This window comes from Balearica regulorum, chromosome Z, assembly GCF_011004875.1.
Source record: "Balearica regulorum gibbericeps isolate bBalReg1 chromosome Z, bBalReg1.pri, whole genome shotgun sequence".
NCBI classification, from domain to species: Eukaryota; Metazoa; Chordata; class Aves; order Gruiformes; family Gruidae; genus Balearica; species Balearica regulorum.
The window spans coordinates 75,957,001-75,977,977 of record NC_046220.1 but is presented as its reverse complement, the minus strand read 5'-3'; the positions used below and the strand labels follow the sequence as shown (position 1 = coordinate 75,977,977).

Sequence of the window (20,977 nt, the reverse complement as noted above, 5' to 3'; positions counted from 1 at the left end):
GTAAGTGACTTGAACCAAGACTTCCCATCATGGGGATTTCTCTTCTCTTTTTGGTTCTTCATTGGTCATGCAGCATCAGTAAGCCACAGTGGGGGAAGAAGAGCTATTGGCCAAGCTTTTGACATGTCAAGGTGATGCTTTAGTATTCACTGGAATTTGTTTGCTGATCTCTCGCCTGAAAACTGCTGAGATTGAGTTTTGTTTCTGATCTGATGCATGCTTACCCCTACCCTGCTGACTGGGCTCTACTTCTATAGAAAGATTGTCATCAGTTGTGTGATCTTTTGCTTTGGCCAGTCTTATGTGTATTTAGACTTGAAATCTAAAGGAGAACTTTGAGACAAAGCCAGTGCGCTGCCTTCACCCCTAGCCTGTGCAATCGATTTGAAGGCACACCCTGTTTTAATGGGTGGCTGCTGTAAGCAAGAGTGAACTGGTTAGCAGAACATTGTGCTCCAAAATAGCTCTTGATGTGGTATCCACGGAAATGCCAGGTTTTATACTAGGTAATAAACTGGCACAAAGTCAAGTTGTTGTGACTGGCCTTGGGGTGGTTATATAAAGTTCTAGCTGTGAACTGAAACTTGACTTGCTTAACGGAAAAAAAAAAAAGCAGAGCTTTTTATAATCCTTTTTTCCCCCTTCTTTCTTTTTTAACTTCTTGCTATCATAGGGCACACAGCTGATTTTCAGTGCTGCTAAGGAACTTGGACACTTGTCAAAGTTGAAGGTATTGTTCTGCACGGCTTGTGTTAACATCTGTGTCTGTAAGCATGGAAGTAGCGCATAGCATGTCTTGTGCTTCCAGAGGTTTGTTGATTAATTCAGTTGTAGATAAATGCTTTTAAATGCATTAAATGTGCTTTTAAATGCATTCTGGTAACATTACTATTGTGTTTAAATTAACCGTTAAATTTTATTGTGGGTTTAATCATCAAAGTAGTTTCTTCTGTAGATACAGTGACCAGTTTGGTATATCAATTTAAAATTCAAAGAGTACAGATTTCAATATCTGGCCAGTTCCTCTGTATCCCCATAAAAGGGAGTCCCTTTTGTGATCCTGTTAATGAGATACTGGTTGGAAAGATAATTGTGCTAGCTATCAATGAATTATATGAACTGTTACAAAAATAGCTGTTGCTTATGGAAGAAAGCCTGTGTCTGTAAATTCCTTCTGCGTAGGCTCTCTTTACAGGCAAGCTGGCATTTAGCATGAAGGCTATGTTGACGTGTTTTGACAGTGCATGACGTGACAGTGCATGACATGAGCATTACTAAGTGCACGCTGCCTCATCGTAAGCCAATCAAGCATTAATTCACTGGTCACGACAAGAATGGTATGAAAATAGTGACGCCTTACAGCATGCAAATTGCACTGTGCCATAGTTTGACTTGTGCTACAAAACAGGTATTGTGCAAGAGGAGGTCTATATCTGAAGGGTCACAGTGCACAAATTGTGCTGCAAGGAAGATGGAGTTGAATGTGAACTCTGTCTTGAAGCACGATCAGGGAAATCTTCCCACAGCAAAGGGCAATTTCAAAATGCGTTCATCTTTTGCCATCATCTTATTTTTGTCTTGCATGCTTATTACAGCTGTCTTTATACAACTGTTTCCCTTGCCCAGCAGCCACATTTTACGTACACATGTTTATGAGCCAGGGCAGTACACAATTCATTCAAGGTAGTGCTTATTAGCAATCCTAGTAAGTAATCTGGACGCACAGGTGTGTCATGAGATGCACACACTTTTCCAGCTGCATTTTGAGGCTGTTACATAGCAGTTAACAGTGACATAACATAAACCTTCAAGTGTGGTTCCCCAGGGGAATAGCTGATGCTTGTGCTGGGGGGTGGCCCTGTGCACTCCTACAGCCAGGCTGTCCTCCCCAGTGATGTGGTGGCTCCTGAGGATTGCACTGCCTCCACTGTTTCCTGCGCTTACAATGCTCCATGTCACATCCATGGGACAAATTGGGAAAGAGGAGCTTTGTATCCAGCTTGGGAGAGTGGGAGCTGGATCAGCCTCCAAATGTGACCCCCTTTTCCTGTGAGTATCCCCTTCCCCTTTCAAAAACAACAGCAAGAACCCAGCACTGGGAGGAAGAGGAGACATCCCTGCCCTCTACCTGTACTCCTGGCATCAGAGAGGGAGAGCTCTGAATTTGTTCTGTTTCTCCTCCCAGGCCACAAAGACAACTGTGTGCATAGACAACTGTGAGTTCCAGTGCTTGCTTGCATTCTTGGGCATAGTCAGTGACATTCACTGTTATCTTTTACATCTTCCATATTTTCTCATTAGTGGAATTTCTTAACTATACACAAGGTGCGTTTTGCCAGGAGTTAGAAGCTTTGCCTGTTACCATTCATCAGATAAGTCCATCCCTCAGCAGCAGCCTGTCTTCAGTTCAGTCACTGTAAAGCTTAACTTTGGTAACTCTGGATTGCATTTTTAGAAATGTATGCAGTCATGTAAATCAGGCAAGCCTGGGTGTGTGTTCAAGCCTTCATTTGCATATCCACTTATAGGACTACAGCAGCCCAGGTACATGGGATTTTATATGTGGCAGGGGAGCTGTACAGGAGTGTGAAAGCACTCTGCTACCTGAATTCTGGAGACCTTTAGTTTGACAGATGGTGTGAACCGACGCTGCGTCCAAAAATTTCCAGGAAAGTGTAGATGTTACAAGAGTGTAAATTGTTTGGGTCTCTGTAAGCATCGTGGATTTTTTTCTTTTTGTCCTTTTGTTTTTGTGGGCACATATAAGCTAACGAGGAAGGCATGAGTAAATGGCTTTTCACAACCCCTCTCCTGTGCATTTTGCAGTTCTACTAAAAGCCTGGGAAAATTATGGGATGGATTTTAAGTTTTATTTGTCTTAAATAGAACAGGGGGAACAGAGCCCTAGTGAATAAGATAACTCAGCTGAAAACAGAGACTGACAGACCTGACAAGCACAGACTCTCGTCCTGATGACAAATCAATTTCACAGTGTATTTTAAAATGCTTAGAAAACCAACCATAAAACTGGCACCTTGGTGCCACATATCTGCCTCCCATATATTATCACTCTTTCTGCTCAGTTTGCTCAATAGCCAGCAGCTGGAGCAGGGAGCAGCAGCCTCCTCTGCCTTGAACTGCCCCTGGGCCAACCAGCCAAGCTCTGACCACAGAGGTTCTTCTGAGACTACCTGTGGAGAATATAAGGATGAGTATGAGACCAGGAAAAGATGATGATATTATTATTATTATTATTACTATTTGCAACTTCAAGCAGAAGTAGCTTAGTTATTTGATGTAAATATTTGTGGCTTGCTACAGGGTAGCACTCTGTGCAGGTTGTTATAGGAATAGTGTGGGATTTGCAGAGGGCAGGTATGCAGGGAATGACAGTGGTGGGCTCCTCTGTGTGTAGGTGGAAGCATTACCAGTTCAGTCACTGGGTTATTTGTACATAACGTGTTGAAGTAAATGGCACTGGGAAACGCTTTTAGAAAGCGGTGACAACGCTGTGCAATGACAGCATGGGCACTGGTGGGGTGACGACTCAGAGCAGGGTAAATGAGCTGTTTAGGTGTTTAAGAGAAAAATGTTGACCACCTGGTTTCTATCGCAGTATGGGGAATCTGGCAGGCACACCTAGAAAGTCATTTCAACAGACATGAAAGTCACTCTGCCTTGGGGACACAGCTACCCTGCCTAAATTGGCCTCTCGCATGAACGTGTCCTTGGGCTCTGGCTGATTGTGCACTTAATCTGACTGTCAGCGAAAGAGTGTTTTACCCTCTGTGTACTGAAGTGTGAAGCTGTATCATCTTCAGTTGAATTACTCATGAGGAAGAGGGAGGAGAGCTATTGCTCCCCTAAGGACAGCTTGTCACAACAGAAGATAGTTTGCACCTTACAGCGTATCTAGCTTTGCAGACCAGGAGCAGCCTGCATGGGGGAAAGAGGCAAGTTGAGGCCGTCTCTAGTACTCATGAAAGCAAGGTGCAAACTTGTCTAAGGTATTACGGACTTGAGAGGCATCTTCTGTACAGTTTAACACAGCCCTGTGCAAAGCTGCTAGCTGGATGTCTGTGAGAAATGTGGCAAATGCCTAGCACCCCGCCTAGACTGCAGTGAGCCCCGTCTCCATCAGGCAGGAGATTGATCGTGGTGGATAATGAGTGGGAACAGCACCGGGCAATGTGAAGTATCACCAGGCTGTGAGAGAGCCAGCAGGCTTATCAGCATGAAATGCACCCATGATGCCACACACTAGGCATGCTTCACTTGAAGACAATTCAGTGTATGTGTCCCCTGGAAAGTGTCTCTTATCAGAGGCTGTCACGTTTAAAGTAGAGATAAGTAGCCTTTACCTGATTTGCCTGCATCTTTTTCATGAATGCTTCAGCACCCAGGCTGCAGCCAGCTGGCCTGACCCTCCAGCAGTTCAAACAGTTAGAATTTGGGTTTTGTTTTCACTGAGACCTAGACTAAGCATCAGAGAGAAAGACCTTCGTGAAATACCAAAGGATGACACATCCTTGTAGTCAGGTAGAAGTCTAACGGGAATACGATCCCACTGCAGGAAAGGGAATCCCTTCCCAAGGTATTCCTGGCTTTTTGCTATGGTTGGTCTTAATGGGAACACCTTTTTCTTTCAGCAAAGGTATTTTCTAGAACATGTTGCTTGTTTGTTTTTTCTTCGTCTGCACCAACAATGTGATGAATTAGTGACCTTTATAGATGGAAGAATTTAAAAAAATGTGCAAACAACATTGAATAACTTTGCCCAATACCTTGTTCTCAGAATTCCTTGGTTTAGGTGCTGTTTTGTGAGTTTTGTTGTGGCTGCTGTAGAATGACAGGGGTAGCAAGCAGACTCCTGTTTGGGTTTTCTGAGAGACAAACTGTGATTTTAAATTGTCACTTATCTCTGTCCGTGTCCTTGCCTTATTTCTCTCTTCTGTGCCTGCAAGAAACAGAGAAAGTAGGTTTATTTTCAAGTTAAGCTGTAATAAATGACTCTGAGAGACTCCATTAAGCGTTCCTTAAACAGCTGAATTAATGTTGTGGCCATGTAGCCACAGCATGAATCCAGAGAAGGAGGTGATCCTGGTGACTCCTTTTCCTTTAGTCTCTGATAGCACACTCATGTCAAATATAATGGTTGTTTGCAGGATCATATGGTGAGAGAAGAAACTAAGAGTCTCACTCCAAAGCAGTGTGCTGTTTTGGATCTCGCACTGGATACAATCAAAGTAAGTGATTCCATTTCTCCGTCATTCCCTTGCTCCATCCCCAAATACTATTTGGGAAGACGGTGCCTGTCCCACTTCAGGAGATGGCAGGAGTCTGTGGCTGCTGTTACAATGATAAAGGTGCTACGTGAGCGATAATGCCATGTCTATGTAAACCTGCATAGGCTCAGGTGACTGGCATGTGCGGGGAGCCAGCGTATTCATATTTAAGTGCTTTTGAAGAGGAAAGCCATGAGCAGTTGGTATCAGTTTGTCTAAGAGCTGAATTTCCAGTACAGAAGCTGTTTTGTGGGTTTTTCCAGCTCTTTCCCATCTGCACACACAATAGCACATAAATTTGGGTTGCTGGTTGTGATTCTTCCTTGGTATTTTTCCTGTTTCTTTTTACTCTTAGCAATATTTCCATGCCGGTGGGAACGGTCTGAAGAAAACCTTCTTGGAGAAGAGTCCGGACCTGCAGTCACTTCGATATGCTCTCTCTCTCTACACTCAGACCACAGACACTCTCATCAAAACCTTTGTCCAGACTCAGACAGCTCAGGGTAAGACTCTTTTGTGTTGCTGGCAGAGTCGAATAGAGCTATCTGCTCTGTTCGTAATTGCTCTGTATTGTACTGCCAGTTTGTAGAGTGCTTTTGGCAGCGACGTTTCTGGAAATGTGACAGTTCAGAGCTTTTGAAACTAGGAAGGAGGGAAAGGGGGTTATTTCCCACTCAACAACTACATTTTGAGAGAGCAGAAATATGTGAAACATAAGTTCTGGGGTGTTTGTGGTCTTTTTTTCTGCAATCCTTATTTAACAGTCACGTTTCATGAATTAATGTGGGTGGGTGACTTAAGTGAAATTTGAAGCTATTGTACTGAGACTTACCCGGTGGTGTGAGAGACCATTTCAGCAAGACACTACGCAGAAACTAGTCGGTGCCGCCAGCAGCCCATGTAGGTCTGACCAAGGCTGACTGACAGCAGTGTGATGAGTCACGGAGCTACAGGCAGCCTGTAAAGGAAGAAGGCTCTGAGGAGAGCAATGAAAGCACTGTTTTGTCTGCAGCCAGTACAGGGTATGTACGAGCTAGATGACTGCAGATCACCACAACATATTAGTAAGCTGCTGAGATGCGTCACTGGAATTATTTGGTAGCTCTCCGGGAAGGCACGATGGTTGTGCTATTTCATTGATTTTTGAAGGTGTAAACAATTCATTGTCTCTGTCTTTCATTATTTTCACATAAACATTTCCAGATTTTTGTACAGAATAATTTGGTCTAATTATTGAAGTCCAACCTTCACTGGCTGACTGTGAATCTCACTAATCTCAGGAAGAGGGGACAGATGCTATTAGAGGTTAGGTGAAAACTGAAGCTGACGCTTGGAGTTTTCAGGCTGTTTTAATACAAGCCATGGCATTGGGCACCTACATCTCAGCAGCAAAAGTTACACAACTCCATGAGGGTGTCCTTCTGCCACCTTTTTTGCTTGGGGTCCTTTTCCCTTTAATCCTTGCAAGCCTATGAGAGCTGGTGACCCCTCAGACTATACTAACTGTGCCAGCGTACTGCCACACCGAGCCCTGAAATCAAGGGGAAAGCACTCCCCAGCCCACACGTTTTTCCCTCGTGTGCAAATGAGACTGCTTGATACTGGCATTCCCCAGCTTGAGCAGAACACGGTTTGGTTTTAAAGTTTTAAAGTGAAAAGTTGAGTGTAGTTTTGGAGGACTGAACCATCCCTGCCTTTAGCAGCATGATACATTCTTGCTTAGGTTGAAGTTTACTACATTAAAACACTGAAGTTAACTAAAGAATCAGTGCATGCATTTGAGAGAATGGTCCTGTAGCAGTGTCCCAGCAGAGCAACGATGACATCCAGTGGCCAGACAGGTCAAAGACTGGTATGTCCACAGGGTACTCTCAGTATTGACTGTTGCCATTAGAGTTATACAAACACTTTTTAGCCAGGAACTTGTGTGCACAGTGTGTTTTCAATCTTTGCTGTTCTGTGACAAATGTTTTCCATTATATATCCAGACCATGAATTGCAGCTAGTTTTTTATGTGGATCCTAGTATGTAAAGACGTGTACAGCACTGTGGTTGTACACTCAGTGCTAGTCAGGAGTGTTTAAAATTAGAGGAAGAAGATGCTCTGTTGAAGTTGCAAAGTGGCAAATTCAAAGCTGGTATGAGGAAGCAGCTTCAGGCAATGCATGATTTGACTATAAAACTCCACTGAGGGTGCGTGTTTAGCAGATACACAAAGAGAATTGAACAGAATCTGAGAGCAGCAGGAATATACAGAGTTCCCAAAGAAATGTGTGTGTGTGTTGAATATTTTATTTTTTTTTTTTTTAGAAGCTTGTAAAGAATTAAGTTCTAGTTTTAGGACACAAGATGCACTCATTACAAGGTCATCAATTATATCTCATAGCTGACTGATGACATTTCTCTGTGGCTCATCTGAGCCACTTTGAGATAGGTACTGGGCACGGTGGGCAACTGAGCTGGTCCAAATCAGCATCTTCTGTGTTAGTAGGCTTGAGAGTTTTGGACCCTGTTTGGGAAACAAAAGATGGGAGCTATGCCACCGGTATCTGTAGGATCACTGAGGGAATATCTCTCAGAAAGGCATGGCTTGCTCCTGGGATGGGGGTAGAAAAGGATATTGCTTACATACATTTCTCAGTAACCCTTGTTGGTAGATTGGTTTGGAGATCTGCATATGCATTGGCAGGACAGAAGGGACAGCTCTAGCGTTTACAGCTGGCATCTGCTTACCAGAGCTCTCTGACTGATGTTTCCCTTCAAATAAGTCAAGCTTCCCAAAACCCTATGGGAGGAAATGGCTGCATGCAGAACTACTTAAATGCTGACTGTTTTGCTGTCTTACTTCACTGGTCAATGGTTGCATCTTCTAGTTTGTGAGGTATCTATTGCCCTCATTTTCTTACTAAGCAGGCTTCTGTGGCACTATGCTGTTCAATGTTTGTCCTGCAAAGTTGGATCACAGCTTGCAGTTTAGTTACACCAGCACAAATTCTCATCTTGTTTTAACCCAGACAATCCCTTCCTTGCAGACAGCCGTGCTCTCTAAAGCCTGTGTTGGTGCAGAAGATCTAAGAGGATATTTTGTCTATTAAGAGCTAGAATATTTGTCTTGTATTTGTTTAAGTGACACCGCTAATTGGATTGTAATTCACACTCTTCTCTCTTTATCCTGCTTGCTTCTTGCCTTTTGAATTCATGTCTCAGTGCATGATGGGAAAGGTATTAGGTTTACCGCTAATGAGGACGTTCTTCCTGATAAGGGTATGTTCAAGACTAATGTTGTTACCATAACAACATTAGCCAACTGCCTTGCTTTTGAAGTCATCTTGCCCGTGCTCAGAAACCTGTTCCAGAGACCCATTCCCTTTAGCTCCCTGTAGAAGTGAACTTTCACCGAATGCTTGCATCCCACAGACAGAGCCATGGGTTGCGCGGTGTAGAAGTCTGTACCCTGCCTGAGAGCCTGTCCCCAAGCTTGACATTTATTCATGGGATGCGAAAGCTGTCTCAAAAATGGACTGTCTTTTGAGAGATGCTGCGGACTTGTTCCCCTACCCTTCGCCATGGGCTGTGTGTTGCTGTTTCAAATCCTAGACTTGCATGCGTATGGTCTGCTCAGATGGGCTACTGTAATACATGGTAATGTCTGATACACACTCAAGCTTATGGCTGAGCTTGAAACATCTGGCTTGAAGGGGGGGAGCTAAAAGTCTGGGTGCTCAGGAGAGCCCCAAAAAATTAAGTCTTGTTGTGTTTCATCTCTCAATTTATTTTTGGCTGTCCAAAATCTTTTTTGTTATCTTGTGTGAAATACATCTGTAACATGTTGCACGAGCTCAATTCTGCAGTTTCACCTTCCAGTATTGCAATACCAAAGAGACTGTCATATCAGGACATTAAATGTGCAAGCATGTGTATGCACACAGTTGTATGTGATCAGAATATTTTTCATTGGCCATCTACAAAGTTTTTTTGTCTCTGAACATTTTTTCAGTTAATAGAACAAGATTTTTGTATGAAAAGACAAGAATGAAGGTAGAAAAAAAAAAATCTAAATTTTTTCTCCCTCAAAGGTAATGGGATGATTCTGCTATCGTTCCTGTGAAGCATCAGTGTCTCCTTTATAACCTATTAATTACACTAAAGATTAGTGAAATGAAGGCCTGAGTGTTTGGTATCTGATGCTTGTGCAGATGTGGCCTGATAAAGTTGGTATATACTACTGGTGATCTTGTCCCCATGGAAAATGCCAATGACATGAGTGACAGACCCACACCATCAGATGGGTCAGGTCAATAATTAAGCCTACTGATTTTAAAGCTCTCTGCTTATATCCAAGAAAGAAGGAACACTGCCCTTCTAAGCCAGGAGAAAACAGTACATTCAAGATCATGTACAAATGTTACAGCGTAGAGGCTGTTTATTGTGCTCAGGCCAAGAATGAGAATCTACCCTAAGACAATAATTTGAGGTTCTGCTATGTTTGCTCAGAAACTTGTATATTAATGTGACTTTCACTGCCTCCAGTTCTGTTGTGCCATGTAATTCTCTTCAGAGAATTGCACAGATTAGCTCTCAACCCCTTGGTTTTTAAATGAGTGTTTTTGCTGCCTGTGGACTGTTCTTGTAAAAGTTGGCGTGTTAGATCTATCTAATCAAAATATTTGTTTAATGATATCCTTCAAGCTCCTTGTCTTGAATTTCAAACACACCAATTCTTTCACTAAGTAATGTGTCTTAGCCTCAAAATTGACAAAATAACACTGCTGTTTGTAGGTACTCAATTACCCTGTAGGTATCCCATTTACAACAGCATTGCTAATTGTCAACCTGAGATCAGGCAGTTATCAAAGGGAAAGTAAAATCAATCTCACTATCTTATCAAATACGTCATTTTCATTTTGCAAAGCAATCATTTTCTGTAATTTGCATGACATCTTGACTTTCCTACCCAGAAAAATGTCTTTTCCACATATTGCATGATAAATATGATTAAAAGTTAAAAATTTGAAAACATCATAATACAGGAATTGTAAGGTTCATGAAATCTTCTCCCTCTGTTACAACATGTTGCCTTTTCCTCTGTGAAGTCACATCTTGTTTTCTCCCTGGCAAACTGATGAAGGGAAATAAGTATGCAATTTGTGAGTGCTTGTTTCTCATCATTTTTGTTCACAACAGTGAGGGGATTCTCATTATCCTCCAAAGGGAAGCAGATAGGCAGTCAGGATGACAGCTTTTGTCTGATGTACAGCTTGGAAAAAACTTCTCGGAGGGTGACACTGCACTATGGCTCAGTGCAAATCACTAACATCTTTTCCCTTTTTCCCCTAAACTTCCTCTTTGGTGTGGTTGTTTTGTTTTGTTTTGTTGGGTTTTTTGTCCTCCCTTCTTCCCTTAGCGGACAGGAGTGCTGATGCCCACTACTGGAATGACTGCATGTGCACACAATAGCTTGGCAGGGATGTCTGAAAAATCCTTGCTTTCTGTGAGGGTCCATTGTTGAGATTTAGGTCTATTAAATTCTTTTAAAATTCATACTAGTATTCTCAACAGGATGTGATCATTGTGGTGGAGTGCAAAAAACATTAGTGTTTATGCGTGTTGGGCATGCAAGCCTGATGTTATTTTGCATTAACGATACATTATTGGTGTTTACTGGAAAGTTGGCTATGGAAGGTGTTCTGTGAAAACGCTGTATTGTCTTGCTGAGACCATAAACCAAAGTTGGGTGCCAATAAACAATAAATAATCCATGTGTGCATGGGGGGGGGGGGGGTGTTAATTTTCTTCCAACAGGGTCTGGTGTGGATGATCCTGTGGGTGAAGTGTCCATACAGATTGACCTGTATACCCACCCAGGAACTGGTGAACACAAGGTCACGGTGAAAGGTATGGCAAAGCACGTGCTGGGGCTCAGGCTCTGTGACTGTATCAAGGAAGGTTTCCAGTTGGCAGTCATCATATTTATGTGTTAGCTCATGGAATGTGAATCCAGAATTGTTTTCTCTGTTTCACATCAGGAACACGTAGAGAAACAGCACGTGAGCTTGTCCAGCCAGTGACATGGCAATGTACAGTCCCGTTGTTTATTGGCAGCAACATACAAAGCAAACAAAAATCAGATGATGGCTCTCATCAGGCTCCACGGTTTAGCCTGTGCCGCAGAGAGCAGGGCAGCATGACAGGGCTTGTGTTGCAAAATTGCTCAGTGTAAACCCAGAGCCAGTAAGAGTTCAGAGGCTGCTCTCCCCCATCCTGAAGACCACACTGGTCCCTGAAGAGCTGCTCTGAAAATAACCAAAGCAGTGATTCATCCCAGGCTTCCTCTTCCTCCTTCGTCTCCTCTGCTCGAATACAGCATATTTAACTACTTTAATTTCCTCTAAAGATTTATATAAACAGCTCTGGAGGCCTCTCTTCTGGCTAAATCTACACTGCAATGTAAAAACTGATTTTCAGAGCTATTTCCTGTGCTTCAGTCTGTTCTCTGCAGTGACCTGAGAGAGAAGGAGAGTTAAAGAGCTAATAATTCTGGGTTCTGGAACCATCCACAGCTCATGGCCTTTGTTTGTCTTATCTGCAGTCTCATTTTCCTTTTCAACAGAAACCTTAATTCTGGCCCCCAAAATGCTGCACTTTTTTTTTTTTTTTTTTTTTTTTAAATTTTTCTTCTCATCCCACAGGTAATGTAGAGGTAAGCACTGAACTGGCAGGGCAGCCTGCCCAGAGCCGCAGGAACACCTGGGTTTTTGGACTAATTTTTGACTATGCATATGGCAAAAGCAAAGTGCTGTCCCAAGCATTAAATTCCCTTCACAGAACTTAAACTAGAGCAAAAAAGCGTATCTTTGTGTTACAGAAAAGTTCTGTCTATGTGTGTTGGGTCGCTGGCATGTTTTGAGTTGGATTTTGTCCCCTGAAACAAGAAACTGAGAGCAGAGTAGAGTGGAAAGGTATCCAGAGCAATGGGAACAAATGAATATTTACTGTAAAACAGGTTGTGACTCTCTTTTCCAGTTGTGGCAGCCAATGACCTGAAGTGGCAAACGTCCAGCATGTTCCGTCCATTCGTTGAAATCACCATGATTGGGCCCCATCAGAGTGACAAGAAGAGGAAGTTCACAACCAAGTCAAAGAGCAACAACTGGGCTCCAAAATACAATGAAACCTTTCACTTGTAAGTGTGAAAAATAGCCTGGGGATCTGACGTGGCGAGTGCAGATGCAGAGGACAGATAGGGTTTTGCAGTACGTGAACCAGTAGCTTGGTGTCTTGGCAGGAAAAGCTAGATTATGGGAGTTTTTGCTGTGGGTGAGATGCTGAGGTCTGTTCTATACCAGCAATGTCCTTTGGCTACCTTCTGAAACGCGTTGTGTGTCCTATCAATACATTTTACTGTGCTCCATCGTTTTAATGAACTTCTATGCATCTTTTATTGGTAGAGTTGAGGCTAAAAGTTCATTATGTATTTTTAGTTCTTTTAATCTTAATGTGTGTTTTTATCCCAACTTGACCTGTGGGACATGCTTTCTGAACTTGTTTCCAAGGATACAGCCCTTGGAACTGGTAGTAAGTCGCACTGCTAAAATTGCGGTCCTTCTCAATGCCGAGTATTGATCTCTTCTTATTTGGTTTTCATTATTACAAAGGCATCTTCCTTCTTGGAAGGCTCAGCAAAGGGAGTACAGACTAATGCTCACCCAGCTGTACGCTGAAAATGAGAGGAGAAGAGAAGAAATGACCAGCAAAAGATTGTAAACGTCTCGGGGGAGAGGGACTGTCCATATAAATTTTCTTTGATGTGAGGAAGGGCAAGATTCATCTAAGTAAAGGGATTTTTTTTTCCCTTTTTTTTTTTTTATTCTTTTAATTTTAGAAACATCAGAAAGACTGGGGATGCATTTTTATTAGCTTTTGCTTTAATGGAAGGTTCTGAATCTTTAACAAAGACTTCATCTAATTAAAATATTAATTACTGAAATGAAGCAACCCTGAACAGAAGCAGAAATGTTTAAAGTCATCTGAGTCTATTAGCATGGCTTTAATGTTCTCCGCTCCTCTCATTTCACAGTTTAAAACACACATGCAAAGGCAACTTGGTAAGGGTTGGTTGTTTTTTTTATATTTTTAAGTAGCCAGGTTGTCTTTATTAGCTGTAAATCAGCAAAATTCCCATACGCCATAGGTTTTACTTCTCCCTCTCTGACCAGAGTTTTCTGTAGAAAGGAGTTTTCTGTAGCTCATCTAAGCACTCTGGTCAGCTGCTGACACCTTTATTTTGCGGAGGAATTTATATTCTGAGAAACTGAGTAAACCTGTGTGTGTTTTTCAGCATACTGGGGAATGAAGACGGCCCTGATGCCTACGAGCTCCAAGTCTGTGTGAAAGACTACTGCTTTGCTCGGGAGGACCGAGTACTGGGGATAGCAGTGATGCAGCTCAGAGACATAGCAGACAAAGGAAGCTGTGCATGCTGGTGCCCCCTCGGGCGCAGAATTCACATGGATGAGACTGGACTTACAATCCTGAGGATCCTCTCTCAAAGAACCAATGATGAAGTTGCCAGAGAATTTGTGAAGCTGAAATCTGAATCCCGCTCCACGGAGGAGGGCACCTGAGCTGTGTAAAGTTCCCTTTTCTCTTCTGCCTTGTGCCAATATGTGCAAGTGTTCAACAATTCTCTTTTATTAGAAAAAGTTTTTTCATGTTGTCTTTGTCAGCTCCAATAGCGCACGTGTGCTGTACAGGAAACAAGTCCATCAATCTGATGTGAATTATTTGGTTTTTAGTAGCTGGTAAGACACCGTAGAGAATGAGACAATCTCTTCTTGTTTAAGATGCAAATTCTGCTTTGTGTATATAAGTTATTTTATATTGTAGGCTGGGTATGCTGGGTTTTGTTGATATGCAGCACTGTGATTTTATCCTCTGAAGTTGGCAGATGTTAAAAAGGCTCTACATAATCACACTATGATGCAAACACACAACTGTGTGGAAATTGGGAGGAGAAGAATGATTTGGGGTTTTGGCAAAGCACAGTTGTCTCTCATTGAATTTGTGTGCTGTGGAGCTGCCAGGGGATATTCTGGCACAGATTATACCAGTGTGCCAATGCGATACGCAGACACCTCAACATCTGCTTAAAAAAGAAGTTGCAAATTGCTCTGAAGATGCACACCAAATGAATGTATGACCATGGATGTGCTGCTGTGAGCATGGGTGAGACCAGTGGGACAAGTGCAGCAAGGCCTAAGATCTCGTAGCCAAAAGCTGCAAACAAACGCACCAGGAGCAGACTGCAGCTGCCCTGCCATTGTAATTAGATGGTGTGTCTCGGAGAATATAAATCCCCACGTGCTGCTGGGAATCCTGCATCACCATGGGGGTGCTGTAAGCTGCTGAACTCCGCAAGTCACACTTTGGCTACCGTGACAGACACGGTAAGGAAGGGAACAACATTAGAGCCATGACAAATGACATGGCTGCTACATACTTGTTCCACTTCAATATTCTTAGTTTTTTTGACATAGAATTAGATAACTTAATACTTGCAGGCTTTCTGTAGCATTTTGTTACCCTGTAGTAGCTGAGACCATTCCTCACTATGAACCCAGGAACGGTGGCTCGCTTGGGAGAGAGTGACACGTCTGCCCTCTGCAAGCACTCGGTCTGGAGTGCTAGTCAAGGGGCAGCAGGTCCATTCTGTTCTGATCTTGAAGTCGCTGTTGGCCGTGCTGCAGTTGATCTATGCTGATTGTCATTAATCTGTGATTTAACGATACCATTGAAAATATTTTTGCACTGTCTTAAAGAAGCATCCTGGTTTTGTTTTATTGCAAAACAAAACACTGTCCTGAGTAAAGTGATTGCAGGGAGGTCAGAACTTCTGACTGAAAATTCATAAGCAGGAGGGTCTGGAGTAGTGATTGCACCTGAGGTATGTTTATTGGAGTTTGGGGATTTTCGCTTTGGGGATTTTTTTGCTATTTCCAGCTGCCCTTGTACTCTGGAAAGTGCAGCTGGAATAAGCCAGTCCTTGCCCATAAAGTACTGTAACACTGTCAATAAATTCAAGGACTGCATATTGAATGACTTTTTTTTTCTATTTTCTCTGACACTTGTACAGCTGTATGATATGACCCCTGTGTTTCATGGGCCTGCTCGTAGAGTTTTGAGACAGCACATCCGCTTTGTTCTTGTCCGTGGTGTATTACGATAATGCTCTTCAAAACTCCATGCTATTTGTCATGATTTTGAATCACTGTACGTGCCATTGTTATGAGAACTGTTAGTATAGTCTTTAATAAACTCTTTTAGCAGCATTTGGCGTCATCTGTTGAAGTGCAACTGCAATTGAATTTGCTAAATCACATAGGACAGAATTGCTAACGGCATCTTTCTAAATTACTCTCATTTAGTAGGTAGATATTTCTTTGGTGCTGTGGATGCCCAGCAAGGGGTATGAGTCAGACCATTCATCCCTCCTCCATGGTGCCTCTGTCTTCGACATCTTTTCCTGAAGTTCCTGGCTTCTGGTAACACACTGAGACATCACAGAAAAGCATAGAAAATAACTTGCTTGCTTTTCTCCTCCTATCTGGCCTTTAAGTCATTTCCTTCATACCCTGGTAACCTCCTGAAGGTGCTGAACAGAAAGACTCAGGCAGGCAGTAGGATACTTTACGGATAACACATGAAGAAAAATAATTATATACCAAACTTGATAGCTTTCAGTCTGATATAAGCATTAATACTCTGTAGATGGTATTGGCAAGATCAGAGAAGAAACCTTCTTGATGTCAAGTAAATTACTCCCCCCCTCCTCATTTTTTGGGGATGCTGCCAGTTTCCAGCAGACAAGCTAAAATAACTCAGAGGCTCATATTTCACGATAATGCAGGTCTCTGAATTTTTGTTTCCCAAGATGCCATTTTTCCTTATGTAACATACGCTCAGCAATGAGAGTAACGCAGCTAACTCAGCCCAGCTCATAGCTGTGTTTCTGTTTCTGGCTTCATCCTGGGGAAGTTACTGAGTTTAATGGCATATCCCATGTGGTGTGTGGCTTAAAGCACGACTTTAAAGCCCCACTTCAGCAGCAAGTTAGATGGTACACAGGTTTCTAACTCATCAGTGCACTCACTTGTCATCGCTTCAGCGAGCACTGCAGTTGGAGAGAAACTAATAAAGAGCTTTTCAAAGGAAAAGCGCTGTCTGTAACCATGGGGAAGAGGCCTGGGCAGGGCAAGAAGTTTGGCTGTTATTAACAGAGCCAGGAACCCAAGGCTCCTGAGTATATTGCTTATCCAGTAGTTCTCCTGGAAACCAAGTTTGGGAACTTTGTAATCACAGAATCAGTTTCCATTTTGCTTTGCAACATGTTTGTCTAAAACCGTCTGCCCATCTTGCCTCATTTCTTGAGTTTACGCTCATTATGATGCTTTCAAATTTTCTTTCCTGCCTGAAAAGTCTTGCAGACTTAAGCTACCAACACAGACTTTTTCGTGCACCTGTGGCAACAATACTATGTTGTGCACATGGCGCTCTTCGCTCTATCTGAACACTCCTCAAAATCACAGTTGGATATAGGATATACACTGTGTGTATCAAATATATATACATATATAATAATAAATATATAAAATGAATAAATAGAATACATCTTTTATAAATATATATATACATGCTGGTGTACCTGGGGTGGAAATGGCTATCTGGAGTTGGAAAAGCCTGTTCAAGAGCATTGTGGCAAAGACGACGAGCAGCAGGAGCGCTAAGTTGCCCACTGTCCCACCCAGGAGTCACCTGCGGAGCAGAGCAGCGCTAACTGCAGGTGGGCCAGGAGAGAGGCGAGAGCCGAGAGATGAGCTGGATGCTGGAGGCAGGCTGACTGTTCTTGCCTGGGGACTTTCTGCTGGGTCTGTGGGAACAGCAGAGTGATTTCAGACCAAGAGTCCATCTCGTGCAAATTCTGCCTCCAGAGTGGCTGCAGAGTCCAGAGAAGAGCTAGAACAAGGTAAACTAATGGTGCTGGCGATCATTAGCTCAGGGGATGTTCCTGACTCCATGATACCTCTTCAGTAAGTCTTTAGCTATCCTCCTATCACCCCTTGAGCCCCTGAAAAGGAGTTCTGTGGATTTACAAGTTGCTGCATGAAGACCTGTTGTCTTTTGTTTTGAACCTGGTTCCAACTAATTTAATTTTATGCCCTCCATTATTTTGTTCAGAAAGACTCTAAACTGCTGGTCCCATCCACCCTCTCCTGGGCAATGGAGATATTGTAGACCTCTGTCGTATCCCACCCTAGGCATTGCTTTTGAGGCTGCGGTGTCCCAGTTTATTCAGTTACCCCAAACCTTAGATAATTTTTGCCGTTCTTTGAACCTTTTCCATTTATATGGATCATTTCTGAGCTGTGAAGTCCAGGAACATGAGGACCAGAACAGCATCCAGCATTCCAAACATGGACCAGCTTCCAGGAGGAAACCTCTTGAAGGTAGCAGTTTGCTCCTAATATTAAGAACACTAGTCAGTAGTTCAAAAAAAGCTTCCAGGCTGCCAGCAGAAGATACTGGGAGGCTGCTGGGAGAAGCAGGGAGCAGACACACAGCCAGACCTCCCAGGTGACAGGGAGACTTTTTTTAGGAACCCACACAGGGAAGTTCAAGAGTTTGCTGCAACTTGGGAAGTCAAAGTTACTCAGAGCAAACCTGAGAGAGAAAAGTCATCCTGCTGAGATTTGGTGGATGGAAGAGAGCTGTTAGCAATCCTTTTATTTCTAGCCCTTATTTGAAAAGATGAGGTAATTTTCTAAGAATAGAGAGAAAGCAAGCAAGCAAGCCTGGCTTTTGGACTTAACAGACTTTTTGAGCTTTGGGAAATTCCCTTCTACAGCTGTGGCCAACTCAGGCTGTGACACCGTCAGAAAAATGACTTGGGGGAGTGAGATAGCAGGACTCGAAGGGGTGACGTGTGCTTCTGAGCATGTGAGGAGGATAAAAGGACCTTATGGGAAAGGACATTGTGTTTCTGGGTGTGTGATGGGAGAGAGCAGACACAAGGGCAGAGGTGGGAAGGGCAGTTTATCAGTCTTTCCTGGAAGAGATTAGCAAGTTGATGAGGCACAAAGGCAAGCAGGAGAATGGGAGGGTTTGGGGAGGGTCTAGGACAGGCTGAGAAGGCAGCTGGCTCTTCAGGCATGGGATTCGGTTTCCCTGTCTCTGGGCAGCAGCAGGGAGGGAGGAGGCAGTGAAGTGGCAGCGGAAAAGGTCAAGCTGCTCGTGAGATTTCCTCCAGACACATCATCTTCCTCGTTTTCTGCTCTTACATTCTCATTTCCTCTCTTCTAGAGAAAACACTAGACATAGGCCTGTGAACACATGCAATATGGCCAGTGAGGCTGGTGATATGCCCTAGTGCTTGGTGGAACATACACTGTGGGTCTGAGCCCTCCCTGGGGCTACAGAATAATCCCCCAAACTCCTCTCTTAATCCAGGGGTGTGGACACTGGAGGATTTTTTTCAGGACCTCAGTTCTCTGGCACTTAAAACTATCCTCTACTTTGCTGCCTGAGATTTATAGCCAATCTAGAAATACTTATTCTTGCACCATAGTGTTGTTTACCATAATGGAGTCTCCTTAGTAGCTCCTGATGCTTGGCTAACATTGCCATCTCCACTAAACTTTGTTCTGCTAAACTGGACAAGAGCTATGTTTCTGCTCATAAGAAGTGCTCTCCATTTCCAGTCATCTGTGCATAGTTTCTTTGCATCTGCTCTAACGTGCAGTCCTGCTAGTATCACTTTTCCCTAGCTTTATGAATAACTTATCATTATCAGTCCCTGCCTTCATGGGCTTCTCATTTCTGTTATGTCACTTCATAGTCCTTTCACTAACCCCAGTCTCCTCCAGCTTCACCAAGAGTTCCCATCTGACATTGTATGCAATGCTTTTCTTGAGTCCACCTGGATCTGAGCAGCCAGATTTGTCCCTAGAATTAGATTTGCCTAGCTCCAGCCTGTGGTAAGATTAACTTGTGTGTTGGGTTTGCATGGCAAGGTTTTGGTAGCAGGGGGGGGCTACAGGGGTGGCTTCCGTGAGAAGCTGCTAGAAGCTTCCCCTGTGTCTGACAGAGCCAGTGCCAGCCGGCTCCAAGACGGACCCACTGCTGGCCAAGGCCAAGCCAATCAGCGCCTCTGTGATAACATATTTAAGAAGGAAAAAAAAAACCAGTCAGAGAGCGCTTTTGCAGCCAGAGAGAGGAGTGAGAAGATGTAAGAAACTCTGCAGACACCAAGGTCAGTGCAGAAGGAGGGGCAGGAGGTGCTCCAGGCGCCGGAGCAGAGATCCCCCTGCAGCCCGTAGTGAAGACCATGGTGAAGCAGGCTGTCCCCCTGCAGCCCATGGAGGAAGGATGAGGGGGTGTAGAGATTCCACCTGCAGCCTGTGGAGGACCCCACAGCAGAGCAGGTGGAGGCACCTGAAGGAGGCTGTGACCCCGTGGGAAGCCCACGCTGGAGCAAGCTCCTGGCAGGACCTGTGGATCCGTGGAGAGAGGAGCCCAGCAGGTTTGCTGACAGGACTTGGGACCCTGTGGAAGGGACCCACGCTGGAGCAGTTTGTTCCTGAAGGTCTGCACCCCATGGGAGAGACCCACGTTGGAGAAGTTTGTGAAGAACTGCACCCCGTGGGAAGGAGTCACATTGGAGAAGGTTGTGAAGGACTGTCTCCCGTGAGAGGGACTCCATGCTGGAGCAGGGGAATGAGAGGAGTCCTCCCCCTGAGGACAAAGAAGCAGCAGAGACAATGTGTGATGAACTGACCATAACCCCCACTCCCCGTCCCCCTGTGCCATTGAGGGGGGCAGAGGTTGAAGCCGGGAGTGAAGTTGAGCCTGGGAAGATGGGAGGGGTGGGGGAGGTGTTTTAAGATTTGATTTTATTTCTCATTCCTCTACTCTGTTTTCCTTGGTAATAAATTAGATTAATTTTCTCTCTAAATTCAGTCTGTTTTGCTCGTGATGATAATTAGTGAGTGATCTCTCCCTGTCCTTATCTTGACCCACAAGCCTTTTGTTATACTTCTCCTCCCCTGTCTAGTGAAGGAGGGCAGTGATAGAGCGGCTCTGGTGGGCATCTGGCCCCCAGCCAGGGTCAACCCACCACAACTTAGTTCCTGTATGACACTGAATGCCTCTTGCCGTTATGCATTTAGTTCTGCAAGCAGCCACTGCTCTCAAGTCATCGCAGAAGCAATGGCACCAGCTTACAGAAATGCATGCCTTTGACAGGTTAGAGCTGGAAAGTCATTTAGCAGAGCCAGGGTCAAGCTGGTCCTGCACATCCTAGTTTTGCCAAACCCACGTTGTCTTTTGTCTCACTTTCCATCCTTCCTTTTATTATTCTTTCCTTCAAGACTTCTTCTAAAACCTTGCATGCTGTTCAGGTCAGGCTAACAAGTTGGAAGTCACTTGGATATGTGATATATTTTGCACATTATTCTCCAGTCATATAGCCTTCACCTTCACGGATGAGCAGACCCTTGCTGCCAAACGTCTAGTTCCAGATTTCATTGTTATCAGAAATGCAGTGTGGGAGTGATCCTTCCCTGGGGATCAAACCCCTCTGAACTTCTAGTGACTGTACCGCAGTACTTTCTGTTTCCTCATTTTCTCTTTCAGGCTGT

The 20,977-nt window shown here is 43.8% G+C and overlaps 1 protein-coding gene across 7 annotated transcripts in view; it reads left to right on the top strand.

The window, feature by feature from the left end:
- The window catches only part of UNC13B (unc-13 homolog B), a 221,948-nt gene extending 206,335 nt beyond the window's left edge, over positions 1-15,613 (top strand). For 2 of the 7 annotated variants that reach the window (XM_075740240.1, XM_075740236.1), the window contains 7 exons: positions 674-730; positions 5,166-5,246; positions 5,641-5,788; positions 8,493-8,549; positions 11,088-11,180; positions 12,309-12,468; positions 13,624-14,049. In XM_075740240.1, coding sequence (XP_075596355.1) covers positions 674-730; positions 5,166-5,246; positions 5,641-5,788; positions 8,493-8,549; positions 11,088-11,180; positions 12,309-12,468; positions 13,624-13,909 — 882 coding nt within the window. In that variant the 3' untranslated portion in view covers positions 13,910-14,049. Of the gene's footprint in view, positions 1-673; positions 731-5,165; positions 5,247-5,640; positions 5,789-8,492; positions 8,550-11,087; positions 11,181-12,308; positions 12,469-13,623 lie in introns of all 7 variants that reach the window. The other 5 variants (XM_075740241.1, XM_075740237.1, XM_075740242.1 and 2 more) reach the window with 3 other exon arrangements.
- The last annotated feature ends 5,364 nt before the right edge of the window (positions 15,614-20,977 follow it).